This window comes from Anoplolepis gracilipes, chromosome 1, assembly GCF_047496725.1.
Source record: "Anoplolepis gracilipes chromosome 1, ASM4749672v1, whole genome shotgun sequence".
Lineage (NCBI taxonomy): Eukaryota > Metazoa > Arthropoda > Insecta > Hymenoptera > Formicidae > Anoplolepis > Anoplolepis gracilipes.
Genome location: NC_132970.1, coordinates 1288709 through 1308385, shown reverse-complemented (window position 1 = coordinate 1308385; position 19677 = coordinate 1288709). Strand labels below are relative to the sequence as shown.

The 19677-nt window shown below is 27.7% G+C and overlaps 2 protein-coding genes across 7 annotated transcripts in view; both read left to right on the top strand.

The window, feature by feature from the left end:
- LOC140673376 (uncharacterized) overlaps positions 1 to 19677 on the top strand; it is a 34446-nt gene that overhangs the window by 12624 nt on the left and 2145 nt on the right. Inside the window, exons 1-5 of one of the 4 annotated variants that reach the window (XM_072906350.1) lie at positions 2645 to 3188; positions 13262 to 13874; positions 14740 to 15168; positions 15834 to 16085; positions 19543 to 19627. In XM_072906350.1, coding sequence (XP_072762451.1) covers positions 3062 to 3188; positions 13262 to 13874; positions 14740 to 15168; positions 15834 to 16085; positions 19543 to 19627 — 1506 coding nt within the window. In that variant the 5' untranslated portion in view covers positions 2645 to 3061. Of the gene's footprint in view, positions 1 to 2644; positions 3189 to 13261; positions 13875 to 14739; positions 15169 to 15833; positions 16086 to 19542; positions 19628 to 19677 lie in introns of those variants that run through there. The other 3 variants (XM_072906333.1, XM_072906323.1, XM_072906342.1) reach the window with 3 other exon arrangements.
- LOC140673403 (uncharacterized) lies at positions 6495 to 11675 on the top strand. Of its 3 annotated transcripts, none has more exons than XM_072906380.1 (4): positions 6499 to 7041; positions 10026 to 10442; positions 10602 to 10868; positions 11157 to 11670. In XM_072906380.1, the coding sequence occupies exons 1-4, from the start codon at positions 6608 to 6610 to the stop codon at positions 11272 to 11274; spliced, it is 1236 nt and encodes a 411-aa protein (XP_072762481.1). In that variant the 5' UTR covers positions 6499 to 6607; the 3' UTR covers positions 11275 to 11670. The 3 variants fall into 3 exon arrangements, with proteins under 3 accessions (XP_072762490.1, XP_072762481.1, XP_072762474.1); XM_072906373.1 differs by having other exon boundaries at positions 6507 to 7041; positions 9996 to 10442; positions 11157 to 11665; XM_072906389.1 differs by lacking the exon at positions 10602 to 10868 and having other exon boundaries at positions 6495 to 7041; positions 9996 to 10442; positions 11157 to 11675.

The following is a 19677-nucleotide window of genomic DNA, read 5'->3' as shown; positions in this document are numbered from 1 at the left end:
GTTAAATTATTAAAATAACTGAAAAAGAGTTTAAAAATAACACAATGTGCACGTATTTTTAATTTTACATTACAAAAATGTTTCAAATTATTAGTAATGTATCCAAAATTATTGCAAAAATCTGCTTTATTTTATCAAGTATAATTATTATTATTAAACATTATTATTGATGCATTTGCATTGATGCTGGACGTAATTGTTAAAAATTGTTTTAAAAATAAACAATGATCGGAACTCTGTTTAAAACTAATTTTAATGCATAGAACTCTTGCAGAACTATCGAAAACTATCGTTAGAATTGCCGAAAATCATCAGCAAGACACATTTTTACTAAGTGTCGTAATACGCAATTAAAACGTAAATTGTTTAAAAGTTAATTGGTGGAATATCTATCTGAAATTATATATATATGCGACTCTCAATTAGAACTATCGGAAACTCTTGTAAAAAATAATAATTTTTAATTCGTTTTAGTACTTTAGAGAGAAGAGTGTCGTGCTAAATTCGCGAAATTAGCGCGTCATTCTTTATTTTTGATTTTTTTGGTAATTTGTTGGAATTTTGCCTTAAAATGATATATAATTATAGAATTGGTACAGAATTAACGAGAATTCTTAATAAACATCTTGATTTTCGATGTTTTCTTGTACTTTAGAGGAGGATGTGCCGTGCTGCAACGTGCGAAGTTAGCACGTCATTTTTTATTTTCGATATTTTTGATATTAAAAATGCGGAACTTTTTTTAATGTTTATCAGGAACTATAGAACTATGAAAAAGTGCTACTGGAACTGCCATTATTTTTTAAAAATTAATAAAATGTCGTGCCAACTTCACAGACACCTTACATCCTCCTGTTATATGATCTATTGTTTCCGGAAACTGTCTGCATTTTCTACATTTGTCGTCTTGTATGTTTGGATCTTTGATGATGTGCTTTAGGTAGTTTTTGGTTGCTATTACTTGATGCTGTATTGCTGTTACGAATCCTTCTTAATTGTTATTTATTAGTCCTAGAACAATCTATGTAATTGTATAAAATTTTTAATTACAACATTATAACATATTTATAAAGAATAACAAAAAATTTTTCAACATTTCTAAAATGTTAAAATAATTACTATGTAACATATATAACATGTTACCTTAACATAATAATAATAATGTTAATATAACATATATAACATGTTACATTAACATAATAATAATGTTCAAGTAACATATATAACATCTTCTCGATAAATTTTCACCCAAAAATTATGTCAAACTATGAAATTTATATTTATTTTTATATTAAAATATAACATAATATTAATGTTAACTTATTAACATATGCCTATTATGTTAAATTAATAGAAAAATTTTTGTGGACCGTTTGGGACATGCAACTTGTGTTAAATTTTTCAACTGTGAACAATGCGGAAAATTAATTGCTATCATTAAGAAATGTTTTATTTAGTAACTCTGCTTATCGCGCGTATTCTCTGTTAATATCCTCCAATATAGAATATTCTCCAGTCTCATCTCAATTTTATCTATTTTCTCATTTTTTTTATTATTAATTTGTAGATGATCTTTTCTTCGTAGATAATTTCTTTAACAAGACATTTATATGTTGTTCATGTTTAAACATGAAAATATGAAACTCTGAACATATTATCTTTGAACATATCATAAATAAAGATGAGAAATATCAAGTATAACAACATTAAACTTCTGTTTAAATTAATAAAAAAGATTAGATAATGATAGAAGACGATAAATAAGAAAAGTAATAAACCAATTAAACATTATCATTTTACGACGTTCCTATCTTTTACAATTTCCTCTATAATAGAAGAAAATTAATAAATAAGATTAATAAATAAGAATAAAATTACAATAGAACAATACATAACAATACATAAGGATAAGATTCCTTTGGCATAAGACTATTTTTTTCTAGTCCATGATCTTTACTCTCTTATATAAGTGTTTTTATAATTATAATCATGATTGAGATTAAAGGCTTTCTTTACTTAACATACGATCTCTTAAACATAGAAGTGTTTTTATTTGAAAACATTTAGATATTAATTAGAATATATTAATGAATCAATGATTATAGTTATATGTTTGTTTTTGACGTGCAATAATGAAGAAAACTTTTGATCTCTGTCACATCATTATAATATAAAAACATTTATATAAAAGAGTAAAGATCAGGCACTAGAAAAAAATAATCTTACGCTAAAGCAATCTTATCCTTATATATTGTTATGTACATGTTTTATAAAATAATAACACTAATAATTATAAAGGCACCATAATTTTAATCTGAAAAATTTAGCAAAATTTTACACGAAAAATCGAAAAAAAAAATTTAGCGAATTTCTCTATTACGTATTAACAATGAATAAAGACACTTTTGTAGAGAATATATATTTATGTACATATAAGCTCATACTTTTACATTTATATTATTACTTAAGATTTGGTATAGATATTGTAAACAAATAATAACGTGACATAATAAACAATGATACCGATATGAAAGCATTCTAATTTGATATAATAATACCAGTTTTAATTATTGATTTAAATAATTTCTCATATGTACGACAACTCTCTGCTCTTTTTAAATTTTATACAAAAACTTCTCAGAAACTTAATAGTAAAAAATATATTATTAAATAAATATGTTTTTGCAAAATAAGAATTATGGAATAGTTTTAAAAGATTGATCTGCAGCATGCTTAGTTGAGTTTAGATAACGTGTCATCACAGAAAAACTGAAAGATGTAAATAACACGTACGTACATGACAAGTTCATATTTTTGCATTTATACTTTATTACTTGTATTTTGTATCTTGTTACTTGTCTTTTGTATTTTGTATATGGATATAGTTTGATTAATCAACAAAATCTTGAAACATGTTATGTACATATACATACATATGTATATACATATAGGGGAGAGGTGGATAGCCTCGGATGTAGCTAGCCTCGGACATTTTAATATCTCTGATGCTAAACCGCGTAAAAAAAAAAAATGACACATTAAAACATGTCTGTCACAACATATGAACAATTGCAAGTCAGTAATAATATGTACGCCAAGTGGTTTAGATGTTATAATCACTTTCATTCCCGTTAAGAGTGAGTTTACTACACTCATCATATTTTGTCGCTGCTTATTGTTCATTAAATGTAAGTATTGTTACATGTTTTATTGATTTTAATATTAACAATTAAATATAATTTAAGATTCTTATACATTTAATTACATTTCTTTCATATTACACAAATTAATTAATAAAAATATTAGATCAAGTCAATCGGGTACTCCGGGACACTAATATGACTCGGACATATTTATTGACCTTAAATTATAAAAACGATATGTTTCATTGTTGTAATTTTTATTATTTTATTACTATCTTATCAGTTTATTACCTAATATTTTATTCTATTATTATACTATACAGTCAAAATCTTTCTTATCAAGATGAACATCAAGATACTCGATGCATTGCTTGCGGAGAAACCTTCGAAGAAGACTGGAATCAATGTAATAAATGCAAAGATTGGGCACACAAAGAATGTGTAGATATTGATCCTTTAAATATATACTTTTATTATGATATTTGTAAGAAAAAAGAACGCTTAAATAACTATTGAAATATATGTCCGGGGCTACCCGCCATTTTTCGACTGCTCAAAAATAGAAGCAAAAAGTTATTGATTTGTTTTTCTAAAATAGTTTAAGAAAAGTGTTCTATTTTTTGTTTACAATGAATGAAAAAAGTTCAAAGTTAATTTCGTAAAAGAGAAATTTAATTAAAATTTGTTGAATATATATATTTTTACGGGTTTTATTTAAGTGTCCGGGGCTACCCGCCTCTCCCCTACGTATATACATATTGTATGTTACAAATACTTTCTTGGAATAGAAGTATATAATATTATCAAAATAATACATGCCAGGCTTTAATATTGCTTCATATAGATATATTTTGATCACAAAATATTGGAATATACATAATGCGACTTGAAAAATGTAGAATCTTTGTGTCATATACAAAGTATTTTATTTTAATTAATATACTCAAATATCTGGAAATTAAAGGATTTTAGAAAAAAATTCTTCAAACAAAAGTTGTTTGGCTTAAAGAACATAAGATGATACTATTGTTCATCTTGGATAATCGTTTGAAATCACGTGAAGGTCACCTTCAATTTTTTTAATTGAGCTAAATACTAATTGTAAGAATCGAACGCAGAAACTGATAAGTGCACAGTGCACATATTTTTCTTGGTGCTAGATCAGATCTTTATCGAAACCTAATCATATTTGAATTCTCATTTTTGGGAATTTTAGAAATTCTTCTAAAAATATGTGCCCTGTGCACTTATCAGTTTCGTTGAAAAATTATTTTCTGCGAAATCAACGCACTACCATCCGCATTCGGCTCTTACAAGTAACACTACCCAATTGACACTCACCGATTCGAATGAAACTTAACATACTTATTAAACATCGAAAAATATTGAACACGTGTTTTTTTGTTTTTGCTAAATACGCATTTTAAGCGTAGAAATTACCCCTCAATTTCCTATGGGGATAGGAACAGCTATACACTGAAAAAAAAATTTATTTAATCTAAAAAAATATTTAATTTAATACTTTCAAATAAGTATTTATTTAAATTAAGCAAAAACATATTTGAATCAATAAAATATATTGCTGAATAGTAAAATAGACAATATATTTTACTAATTCAAAAATATTTTTGCTTAATTTAAATAAATACTTGTTTGAACGTATTGAACTAAATATTTTTTTAAGATTAAGTAAATTTTTTTCAGTGTTCACGGCTAATTATTTCCGATACGATACATTTTCTAAAAAAAAGTGCTCAAGACCAAAGTTGTAGGGTTTAAAGTGATGCACTTGATGGTGACCTTGAGTTGATCTTGAGGTCGATTTGCAAGGTCAATTAAATTTGGAGATAATTAGTCGTTGGCGGATTTTTGCCACATCCTGTATCTATAATCAGTGAATTCGTGCGTTGACTCTAAATCTGTCTTCAGAATTTACCTGTTGCGTTATTTTCCTAAAAAATCTGACGTGGTGGGAAAATTGGCGGATAACTTCAGAGTAGTAATAAAAATCAGAAAAAGTTGAAGATATTATTCTAATATAGTATAAGGGTAATGTTTAACTTACAATTAGGGTGACACTTTATGTTTTCGTACTTTCTAAAATTTTCTCACCACGCAGTTGTAAATAATTTTGTATACAATATATATATATATAATATTTACCGGTCATTTTGGGACACCCTGTATATATATATATATATATATATATATATATATATAAATATAATTATTGCGCAAATCGCAAAATGATAGAGGACTTTTACGTTCAGTTTGACCGACTCTATCTGCCCTAGAGAGGTGGGGCGGTAATTAGCGGACACCTTGTATATAATATTTATAAAGAAAATAATTCTTAATAGATATAATATTTGCTCTAGTATATAGCCTTTCAGGCTATAACATATTAAATGCCAAAAAAATGCTTTAAATTTTCAGAGCAACACTATAGTAAATTAAATAATTCATGTCTAACAATTATTGATAATCTATCAAAGATTTAATGTTTTATTGTTTTGATATGTATCTTTTTCTGTTACGAATCTATTGTTTTCGTGATTAGCTATTTGAATAGCATTGAATATGTCAATTTATTCGTTGATTTATTTCATTGTGTGTCGGCTATTCGTCCGGTCTCTGCTGTTACTTTACGGTCTGAGTAACTTGCCTCTGGCTAATCATTTTGAATTTATTCGTATTTTTATTTTTTGATGTGTTACAACATGTGCTTTTGATTTATTATTAGTGCTTCTTTCCCTGCGTTTTGAACCACCTAGGAGGTTTCTTAAATTGGGCATTCGTGTCGGTTGAGATGATTCTTGCCACTTGCACGATTAGACTAATGTATTAATTGTACTAATTGGACTGTCAGTTGTCATTGTCTTTGATGTTAATCTTACTTTTATCCTATCAATTGTTTCATATGTTAAATCACTGAGGAAGACTTAAAAGTCCGAAATGGTTAAAACAAATTATTAATTAAACAATGGTTTGGAGATCATTTCACGCCTTATACCCGCGTTGGCCTTTCAATGCCTAGGTTTCTTTTAATTATATTATTTATTTTAAAGAGATTAAAAAAAGACAATATTTTATAAAAGAAAAACTCCATGTATGTATAAATTTCTTAGATGTGGAGTAGCGAAATAATTTATCTTCGTATATTATATATATCTTTATTCTTATAAAACCACAATATGCTCTAAAAATTTTTTTTAATTATATAAATAATAAATATTGTATAGATTTAGATATATATCACAATTATATACAAGTATACAAACGGTTATATTATGTTTGCAAGTTTTCTTGCGTAACATAATATATAATTTTTTTAATGAACTTGAACATTATTTAAATTCATATCACAATGTTCATAAAATGAAGAAAGAAAAAGGAAGGGGAAATACTTATCGCGTTATTATACTGTTAAGTCATCACGTTCAGTTGAAAGGTTCTGTGCGATAATGGAAGATCATTTTATAATGACGAGCACAAATAATAAAAAGGAAAATTCGGAAGAATATAAATTAGTGCTATTGTTAAAGAATACGTACGATAAAAGATTGTTTCATAACGACTTCGATACGTGGACAACAGAAGAACAATACAGCTGGATAAAAGAGAATCTCTCAAAATTCTATCCAAATGTACCGGAAACTATACGGAATTACGTACCAGCTCTTTTTCTTCAACCTGATTTTTATCGGTCATCGTGGGAAATGCCTGAATGGTTGGACATAAATAAGTATCGTAGAGGACAAAAATTTGTACGTGAGAATTACGTTCCAATTATTATTACTAAATTACTGGCTATTATCCACCTATATTCATTCAACGATGGTCTGAAACCAATTATTATAGGAGGACACAGTCACACAATAGATTTAGGATTTAAAAGGTGCTTTCCTCAATCATCTATAATAATTATTAAAATATTACTTAAAATATAATAGCTATTAAAATATTAAATTAAAATGTGGATGATATCGCCAACAATGAAATAATTCAAGAAATACAATGGTTAGGTAACCAAACTGTCATAATTAAGTTTTTATTCAGTTATTCGGTGTTAAACAAGTTTATCATTACAGCGACAGAGTTGAAAAGAGTTGAAAAGTTGAAAATTTAAGAGTTGAAAATTTGTATAAGAATTTGACGTGATGTAGTATTACATAAATACTTATTTATCGAGGTGTTTGTTCTAGTTAATTACAAAAAGAAATAAAAAACGAAAGATCGTAACAGCCCATACCTATTCAAATGATGAGCAGTAATTATTTCATGGTTGTCTATTACACATTACAAGCACACGTCAGAAAGCAGACTGAGATCTCTTTCAAAAATAATGACAAGCAAACACACAGAGGTCATTAAAAATATTTGAAGATATTGTTATAAATTGAGTTTAAACTTTCCGTGTCTGTTTTTAAATTGATTGTATTGTCATGAATCTTAATGAAAAACATCTCTGCAATTTCTCTTTTTTTGGTGTGCTTTTCCTAGTGCAGTATTGTCGGTTTTGACCAATTAAAGTCATGCATATAATCCGTCCTATGTTTACTGACCGAATAAAATAATTACTCCTCTGCTTTTTAACGTTATTCATATGCTCGAGCATAATATGTTGTAGTCTAGTGCTGATAAAAAATCTACGAATATAGGGTCCGAAAATCAAAAGTCTAAAAGATACGATAGGTTAAAGTCAGTAAAATTGGGGGCTTCAAAAATGCTTGTTTCTGAATATATTGTATATATTAACTATGAGTTAATGTATGTATATAAATTGTTGAAAAAAAATATATTTATAATGTTGTGGTGTGTCTGCGTGCAACATGCGTATGCGTGTGTGTGGTGTGCTATATACACATATGCATGCACGCGTTGCGTGTTATTATATTCAAACATGTAAATATTAATCGAATACCTGTGTGCGTGCGCGTGTGCATGTGCAAATTGAAGAGGAAAAACACTGTTTTAATTAAATTTAAAATAACTCAGCGAATAATTATCGTATCGAGCTCGGTAAAGAAGCATTTGAAAAGTAACATTCTACACTTTTACGTATATTTGGTCAGATTGAGCTGTGCTATTTGATTCATGCTATGCACCGTCCCAAACTCGGACTATTAATAATCAATTTTACATTCTTTCACTTCGTTATACGCTATTTTGAAAAAAATGGTATATAGTATTTTTTAGACTTTTGATTTTCAGATCCTATGCCCGTAGATTTTTTATCAATACTACCTAGACTACAACATATTTAAATTTCAGCCAATTTAATCGGTTTTACACTTATAAAATGTGCAGAGTCCTTTTCTATTTTTTGATAATTCTTTAATGCTATTCAACAAGAAATTGTAACTCATAACATTTATTAGTTTGCAACAACTATCTAAAAAATATATTATTATCATTATTACCATTGATTATTATTACTATTAATTGTATGTACATATTTGATAAAATCTTTTCCAGAGTTAGGAAAGTTACTTTATAAAAGTAAAACTCGTTACCGTTACCGTTCTTTTTTCCAAAAAGTAACTCGTTACCGTTACTCGTTACTAATTTTAAAAAATAACTCGTTACCGTAATAACCGTTGAGTAATAACCGTTACTCAAAAAGTAACGAATCGTTACAATTTCCGTTACTTTGTTTTATACAATATAAACTTTACATAAACCTTTTTTTAATACAAGGTCAAATTTTTACACTAAACACTAAAAATTTTTGAACATTATTTTACATTAAAGTAATCAAAATGATATAATTTTTTGATAGTGATGATATCGCTATTGATATAAAGTGTGTAATAATTTTGATAATAATAAGTTATTTTAAATAAGAAAAACTTTTGAAAAAAGTGTAAACAAGCTTTCTCAAACACGTTTAGATTCTGTAAATGTAAATAAAATAATTTTCTTATTGTTAGTTCGCTTTCAATAGATTTGTAAATATGGTTAAAATCGCTTCCTTCGCGTTTCTTCAATTTTTTTTATTTTAAAATTCTAACACGGTACGATAATTTTCATATCATCGAATTCTTGACTAGTCATTGGATTATCTGTCTACTTAAATGTTTTATTACAAAGTATAAAGATACTAGAAAGAAATGCCAGCAGTTTCTATGTGATACTACGTTTCAATATACTCTTATTCTTAATCTTTAAGTTTCATTTCGTACATATGTGCACACGTATCTATAGTATTTTATATGTTACGTGTACCATATAAAATGAGCGCATATTCATGAAACGAAAAATATTTGTTTCTTTATTTGAAAATTTTATATTCGAAAAAAATATAGTATATTCAAGTATATTTGAAAAAAATCTCAGACTGCACAGGAAGGTCAAAAGATATTTTAAAGATATTTAAAAGGTAATAAGACGTCTTTAAGTTGTCTTTTAAGCATTTTTTTAGAGACATGTACTGTCTGGAAAGTAACGATAAAAGTAACTGTTAATTTCGTTACTCGTTATCGAAGAATGTAACGAAGTTACATTTTCCGTTACAAACAAAATTGGTAACGTCCTTACAGTTACCGAAAAAAAGTAACTGTAACGATAACGACGTTACAAGTAACGCGTTACTTCCCAACCCTGACCTTTTCTATACATATATGTATGACACACATACATACACGTATAAAAAAATGTTTTGTCAAATATGTATATACGTATATATATAATACATACAGTAAAATTAAATAAATAATTATTAAAATTTTCTAATCCCCCTCCTCAGTATGCATAAAACATGACTTTGATATAATATTATAACTAAAAATATTATAACTAAAAATCAGTTACATTTTTTATACATTCACATTTCTTTACATAATCTCGAAGATATTTTTCAACTATGAAACGGATATACAGCTGGTATAATGGAGAGCCGTGGGTTAAAGGTACAGAAGCGTACAAAAACATGCAAGCTGCGCATAAGATGCATTTAATAATGAGGAAAAAATTATGTCAGATGGATAACGAACAAATCGATGCTATGTCTAAAATCGTGGAGCCATTGTGTTCAGACCGTGAAATACTTCTCAAAGATTTTGCTATGGCTTGTCCATTTGAAAAATTCGGCCAACGGCCTTATATTATGATGAGCGAATCGCCATATAGACCAAAGGGGATAAATAATATGGATATAGCAGGTCTACAAGGAACTTTTGTAAGTATGTTTTTGTTGCGGCCGCAAGATATTGGAGTACACAACGCAACCGATCAAGATATAGAGGCTTTCTGTCACATGTGGAGATGCTACGGATATTATCTCGGACTAGAAGATAAGTATGTATAGTGACATAAAAAATACGAATATAATGTTTTAGATATGTATTACATTAGAGACGTGAGACAAACTATATATATCTGGCTTTCTAAAGAAAATTTAAAAAAATTTAATTGTTAAAACAATTTAAGAAATATTAATGTTATATAATTACTCAGATATAACTTTTGCCGTGGCAATTTGAAAGAATTGAAACAACGCGCTCAAGATTTTTATCAATATTGGATAATCCCTAATTTAAAGAATGCTACGCCTGAATGGGAGCACATGACAAGATGTCTCATTGAACCAATGAATTTTTATCCTTTTTTGTATATGCCTTATAAAATAATGATATTATTTGGTTCAGACTTATTAAATTTAAACATGCCGCATTTATATAGATCTCTCAGTTATTCAGAATGGATTGCTTATAAAGTTTATAAGTAAGTAAAATTTTTTTATATAAGCAGTTTTATGTGCATATATATATATACTTATATATAAATTAACAATACAACAGCAATATATGTATATATACATGCATATACAACTGTTTATATAAAAATTATTGTTAATTTATATATATATATATATATATATATATATATATATATATATATATATATACACCTATATATGTATTATAAATTCTTATTATATTCAACTTTTACAAATCATAAAGTATGTATTTTATTTATTACATATTTGTATGCACTCTTTAATGATTACAGATTTATACTTCAACACGCTTTGAAATTGTCCATTATAAGAGAATTGTTTAACAAATTTATAATCCATTTGTTAAGTAAGAAGACAAATCATAATCCGAAACAGAAAGCAGAACTTTAAGAAAAATCAAATAAACTGTTACCGGACTTAAATCGAATCTATTAAAGTATCTTACTGTTTTAATAATTAATTACATATGATAATTCGTTACTTACGTGATTCGTTACAATATATTTATACCTATGCAATCAATTATTCATATTATGAACAATAGTAGTCTGGAAATTCTAATGTTTTTACTGTGTATTGTTTGAACAAATCCATAAAAATTATTCAAAGCTTTTGTTCGTAAAGAAGAGAGAATCACAACGATTGTTAAAGAGAAAAAAATATTACTACTTACTTTAATCAAATAATATTCTTTATTGTAATATTATCTTTATTGTTGTTATAATAAATTTTAAAAATGTATTGATTCACTCAATCTTGTAATAATTTGAAAATTGAAAATAAAACACAATATTAACAACTAAAAAATGCTATCTTATTATATCATTATATAACATCTTCCTATTTTAATAGAATTTGTCAATTTGATTTGTTAGCATACAATAAAATAATAAACCATAAATAAAAAGATAAAAGTAATTTCAAATAAATAAGAGAGTTTGCATTACAACTTCCTCTTCTCTTTTTTAAATTTATTGTAACTTCTTTGTACTTTGCATTATCAGTAAGGCTTATGCAGGATTCATATTGCATACGACATACATTCGGCGTCATGCGTATGCTTTAACACATGAATTTGCACATATTACACACTTATATATTTTACATATTCATATATGGAAAATGCATATGTGTGCCGATTTGACATATCTGAGTGTATAACATCCGATATCCGATATCCAATGACAGAGCTTGTTTTCTAATAAGGAAAATTATCTAAAATATTTCTAGCTAGAATTCCTAAAAAAAGCAAACTCTGTTATTGGATATCAGACGTCGTACGTCGAACATCCAGAGCAATGGCAATTCAAAGTTAAAAACTGAAAAAGTAATTTACTTAATATATTTGTTTTTTAACCATTCGCTTTCAAGAAATTAATACCGTTAAAAATTGCACAGACAAAAATGATCCAGCAGTACGAAAGAGCTATTAATTAGTTAAAACCCAGGTTTTTTTTTGTTTCTAACTTTGATCTGTCACGTTAATGGTAGTCACTTCTAGACTGGTTAATGTGCGGAACAACCAAGAATTTTGATCAAAAACCGAAATAGATTTGTGTTTGGTTCTTATGTTTTTAGTCAATCCTAGGAACGTTTGTGCTTCAATCATGACATATATTAATACAATACTTTTTAAGTTGGAAAGATATAGAACAAAAGAAAGAATGCACACATGTACATACATACAAACACTCGCACTTTTTTAATTGTCATAGGTGTCTTATTAAGAAATGTGTGTGCTGAAAAAATAGTGTAGATAAACAAAATACAAAAAATAAAGAGGGAGTGAAATTAAATCTATATATAATTTTAATATTTTACGATATTAACTTTTTTATTATACGTGCGATAAATAAATCCATAAATGTTTATACCAATATTTAAAAGTGTATAGATAGCCGAAGGAATTTTTGAAAAAAGACTAACAAGGAAAGGTATGGAAGTGTCCCCCTCCGATTTTAATGCGTTTTGAATATGTTATAGTTTAGGTCAAAATAGAAAGAGACAGGTATTTCTTTACACGTGCTCTTTTAAACCGAGCGCTATCAAAAAATATTACTGGCTTTTGTTTTTAATTATCTAGAAAAAAAAGAAAAAATCCATACATTCCAACTTTTTTTTTCTGTTCTATATATTTTTTCATCTTCTCTGTGCGCCGAATATTTATTTCAACAATTTTATGTCATAATTTAAAAACTAGAGTGTACCCATATAATATTTCTTACTTGTTTAATGTGTATTCAAATCCTGACGTGAATTTATATAAGTTATTCCGTATATAATATTCTCCGTACACAAAAATTAATAGTACAGTACAATTATTTTAAATTTTAACTAATTTCGTAAATTATAGTGAAATTATTTTATATTAAAACAGGTTATGTAGATGTAACGGGGACAATGGACGTGAACCGCATTCAACAAATAGAACAATCACAAACAAAAAATGCGAACAGAAATAAAATGAACAATGTCAAATTAGAAGATATTCATATTATAAATAAAACTGCATTAAATGTAGCAAATCAGAGGAACGATATTGTCGATGATTACATAAATGATGAAGTTAAACGATATGAATTCGCAGAGGCGAACAGCTCTATTAAATACATCGAACATTTCGTAAAGAACATGAAATATATCGTTGATCAAAATCCTACAAAACCGAAAAATTATGATGAATGGACGAATGAAGAACAATATAAACATATAACGGAAAACATAAAAATTTATATTCATCTACCAGATTCTTTATTATACTTCGTATCAGCAGCGCTTTACCGTGGGGATTGTGGTCAAAATTCAACAGACAAACCGCTTTGGTTTGACAAGGACAAATTTCTGAAAGGACAACAATTTGCACAAAAACATATTTTCTCTATTATCTTTTCCAACGTGCTGTCGCTCTTCGAGATATTTGCTTTTACGGACGGTCTTAAACCAATGATTCTCAGTCAACAATCTCATACTCCGTACTTAGCTTTTAAGAGGTAAAAAGATAAGATCTGTTCTTAAGAACTTTATTACTGACGAGTATTATTGACAAATAAAATAATTTGTAAAAATATTATAAGTAAAAACAGGCAATGCAAATTATAAAAAGCCTAGCATATATCGATGAGTGACATATCATTTAAATCATATAAAGATTAACTCGATGTGCACGTATTAAAAATAATATTTGCAATGCAAATAATTTGCAAGAAACAAAGCTTTAAATATCTGCGAGTCTTATAATGCATAAATAATGAATAAAAACTAACACGTGCGCATAAATTTTATATAAACAGTTTTTTATATTTCCCAATGAATTTCTCTAAGACTTTAATCAAGATCTGACGTAATTTTGTGATACATTTTCCGCACATAATAGAAAAAAGCTTGTTTAATTTTATTTTATTAACTTATAAATTAAACGTTAAACCACTTGATTATTCATATTATTTTGACCTCGTTTTTGATGTGTAATTGTTACAATTTTGACGTATGATCTATTACCTAATCTATTATTAATCTTACTGTTAGATATTTATTTTGCATTATGTTGCAAATGATTTGCATTGCAGTTATTACTTTTAAGATGTCTAATAAAATGTCAAGGCTATATTGATTTGTATATTAATTAGTTAAGATTATATCAATCTCTATTGACCTCTGTAAATACAATCGTTGTCGTCAATATGTTAGATTTTTTGCCTTATAATGCTCTTGCAATATGTTTTCTATGCACGCATACATCGACAAGATTTTTTCAATTTGGATAATATTGTAAAACAGTAGTTATATCAGATTCAAATGGTATTCGCTCAACTACAAGTTAAATTTTTACTAATAAACTTCTGAATATCATTAAAGATACTTATCCACGGCTCGTCGTGTGAAAAATTGGATGATGGAAGATTTTTGGGACGAAAGCACACAGGCTTACAAGGACGTACAAGTCGTGCGTAAAATGCATCGCGCGATACGATTGAAGCTCTGCGAACACGACTACGAAGAGATTGATGCGGCCACTAAGATCCCGAATCCGTGGTGCCCGGATAGAAAAATAATTCTTGACGACTTTTCTTCCTGCCCGTATCCAACAGTAGAAAACGGTTGTCTTCATCTACTAATTAAACCCATAGGATTTAATCAAGCTGACATGAGCGCCACGCAGTTCGCTTTCATAGGACTGCCCCTGCTATACTCGCACAAGTTGGGTATTCACGCTACTGATGAGGAAATGATAGCCTTTTGCCATCTATGGAGAAGTATAGGATACGTTCTCGGTGTTCAGGACGAGTAAGTACAATGAATATTGTGACAACTGAACTATTCTGAGGCATTTTGGCATTTTCGTATTATCACGCGTTAAATTTACAACATTAACGGAAAATCATTCCTATTAAACTGACTCCCTACTATCACCAGATTGCATCTATCATTTAATTAGTGCTAATTATGTGTTAATTATATGCTATTGTTGCAACAAAAAAAATATATAGAGTGCTCGAATAAAAAAATTATTTATATTAGAATAATACTTATACTTTTACGTTTTTCAAAATTTAATATTATTCAATGCACACACATCTCCGTTTCTAATCTATTTTTTATTTTTCATTTTTATTTATTGTTATATATTATTTTTATATTGTATTGAGGAAATGTAAAAGGTGTCCTATTTGATTCGTACTATTATTTGATAGTACTGATTTATTTTTATTGTTTTTAAGATGTGAGAAAAATTATTAAAAATGACAAAAAAATTTATTTTCGACATATATGCTTTATGAGTTTAGATAAGGTGCAATAGTTAAAACTGCTGTAGAAATCATTAAAGAAGTTTTTAAAGATCGCACACTATCCATAAGAACTAAATAAAAAAATGGTTCCCTCAGAAAATCATCCTTTTTTTCGTCCTTTTAAATTCTTATATTCGATATAGGAATAAACTTGTGCTTTAGGTACAATTTTTGTCGCGGTAATCTAGAAGAGATTAAGGAAAGAACGCGAGACTTCATCAAAGTTTGGGTGAAACCATATTTGCGGCAAATATCGCCCGAATGGGAGCACATGCTGAGATGCATCACGAATTTGCGCGATGATGACATGTTTAAACTATCATTATTGTTTCTCGCCGATTTACTGAACATCGATATGCCACATACGCGAAGCACGCTAACTTTTTTTCAACGATTAAAATTCATGTTATATCGGTAAGTATAAAGCATATCATATTAATAATATCTCGTCAGTGATATTGTGCATTTCTTGATATTTATTGGAACCATGAAAGCTGACAACTTGTTGTCGGCCAGATATTTATTAAAAACCTGACGATTTTCCAAATAAAATATAACTTAAATATTTATTTCTTATCAAATAAAAATCGAATAAAATGCTATTTGAGTGTTTACTTAATTTTATTCATTTTTCGAAAGTTGAAAAAATTTTTCACATTAGTTAAATGTCTTCCGTATTTGTATACTGCCTCTATCTATGACGCAGATTCGTTGTTTACACCATGTTGTCTAGTATAAATGCAATTTTTCCTGTATTAGCCTTGAATTTGTTAATATATAAGAAAAAATTATATTTATACCAGACAACATGGTAGAAACAGCGATGCAAAACACCTGATATGTGATAAACTACAACAATGTAGGATAAATGCGAAGGACACATTTAACGAATGTAAAAAAATTTTTTTTGGTTTTAAAAAGCAATAAAATATCAAAAATAAAATATACTTAAATGACATTCTACATCCTATTATTATCTGATAAAAAATAAATACTTAAGTTATATCTTATTTATTTATTTCATTTTGAAAATTGTCAGATTTTCGTGATTCACTGTATATTATAAATATATAAATAATATTATAAAATATAGTAATCACTCAAACTTTATTTAAAAAAAGAATACATATAGCTTTATTAAACTTGCACCTTACAACTTACTATAATAATAATATAATATATTATGTGATTTTTTTTATATAATTTCAGCTTTACATTTCATTATGCCTTTAGATTACGATTTGTACGAGAGTATATCAATAAGAAAATTCTTAAAATTCTCGATAAATTAACTGAAATTAGTCCCGAAAAACATGAAAAACTGAAAAAGATATCTGCCCAAAAGGTACCGGATTTTTCTATAAATAATAACTAAGAAGAATAGAAGCAAACAAAAATAAAAAGCGAATTAATTCTAAATATTATTTCCCCTTTATTGTTTCACGTGCAAAGATATACGATATCGTTTTCATAAATGCAATGGGTTTGACAAAATATATACATTTATTATGTATATGTATTATGGATATATGTATATTAAAATAAATAATAGTACACACACATTATATGTATATTATTGTTTGACATTATACATGTCATTATATATAGGTATATAATTTATTTTGTTAAGATAAGAAACCAACTGTCGATTTAGTCTAAAAGTCTAAACTATTCGACAAATGAATATATTGTAATATTGGATAAAATAAAATAAAAGGTTAACTATAATATATAAAAATGTAGGAAATTGAGGAAAAGAATATTTTATAACAATACATTTCTATTTAGATATCTAGAATCTATCTTTATAATTATGCGTTACAATAAAAGGATTAATTGAATCCAAGCTTTAATTATAATAGCGAATTCGGTTCGAATGCACACTTTGATACACACAAAGGTGACTGTAAAGAAATTTACATTAGCATAAGTAGGTAATTAAAAAAGTAAAATAATTAGTACTAACAATAAGAGTTTTAATAATATAATATTATTATTATTGTTCAAAAGCAATAATATTAGTAATTTATACTATTAAAATTATTTTAATGTTTTTAATTAGTTATATGTTTGTTTTAAATTTATTTTAAATGTTACTTTAAATTTGTGTGTGTACATACGATATAATGTACAGGGTGTTTCGTCAACATAAAGCTCATTGTCAGTACGACCGGTTGCCTGCCTATAGGAGCGGAAAGTCGGTAATGCAGGAAGAGATAATATTTTAATATTCTTTTAGATATATGCTTTAAAATATTTTAACAAGTTCGCTATTTTGTTGCAATTTAATTTCTTCTTTTAACAGCTTGTTACATGTTAATAGCGTAACAGCTAGTATACTTTGTCGAAAATGTACGCGCGTAACCTGTATTATCTATTCCTGCATTACCGACTTTCCGCTCCTATGGGTAGGCAACCGGTTGTACTGAGCTGTATGTTGATGAAACATCCTGTATGTACATACATATATCGCGCGTGCAGTGATAATGAATTCCAAGTAAATTGGCTATAAAAAAAACGATCCGCAAAATTAAACAAAAAAAATAAATCTGACACTATAAACTTGCGATAACGCATTTATTATTTCCCTTATTAAAAAGTACACATTTAATATTTATTATTATCGCAAATATATTTTAAGAGCGTGCTTATATACTTTGCAACGATATTATTATTATTCTGACACATCATTTTTTATATTTATATTAAATTAATTCATACTTGTATTAAATAATATTTATTTTCAATTTTTTATATTTATATTAAATATATAATTAATTTATATTCAATTATATAAAAGTCTTGTCACGTTCTCGTTGTGCGCAAGAGCCGAATGCTTTGTACACGTGCGCGAAGATGCGCGGACTCGAGGACCTTGGAATCCGATTTCGTTGATTTCGTTCGCGCTTATCGCTCGATTGATACTCCTCCATTACACATTTGATTGATCTCATTGAGCACAAAATCCATAGTCAAACTTTGCCATGTCCATGAAATACCCGCGTTTACGCATCATGCATCGTCAGGCACGTTATTAATCTTTGTTGCGTAAAGGCTTCCGGGGCTGCGAGACAGTCAAATCTAATCGAACAAAAAAAGATATATGAATCAAACCGTATACGCATACGCGATCGTTGGATTCTCCTCACACGATGCACAAAAATCTCGGATGACGATGACGACGACGACGACGACGACGACGACGACGTAGCAACGCGCGAACGAATAACCGACGTACGATCGCCGATCGCCGATTTATTTACCGCGATGCCGCCGAGTCGCCTGGACGCCGTTTACAGAAGCATATTGCTCACCAAATTCTTTACAAAGGGATGGGGCAACCCTCAAAATTTAAAGAGGTAAATGGCTAACCTAATTTTAGTCTAACCTAACTGCGTCACTTGTTGATTACCTCACTCTTTAAATCAGTTGTGAATAGATTATATTTATCAGTAGATATTTTAGATTTATGTAGATAGTTTAGATCATATTCCTATGTTAATAATACAATAATACATAGATGCATTAGTAAAACAGTACCCCTTTATGAGATTGTTTGTGTTACAATAATTGTTATTTTAATATTATTTTTTTTATGATATATTTTAACAAAAATATCTTATATTTTTCTGTCAATTCAAAAATTATTTAAATCAATATATGCTAATCTGCAATTACATATCATGCAAAAGATAACAACTAATCGTTATATAATAAATACAAAATAGAGTAGAGCCTATATACAATATATAGAGATAATATAAGATTTAAAATATACACTTATTGTACATTATTTCATGAATAGAAGGTAGATTTATGACATGTCATTATTTGCAATTTACAATATCTAAATGTGTTAATTTTGTTTCAGGATTTTTGAATTCAGGAAAGTCATTGCAAATCGAGAAGTATGCTATAATATGATACCACTTGACTATCCAATAGAGATAACAAAAGTATTCAATATTTTTTTCTATTAATATAATTATCAAAAGAATCATAATAT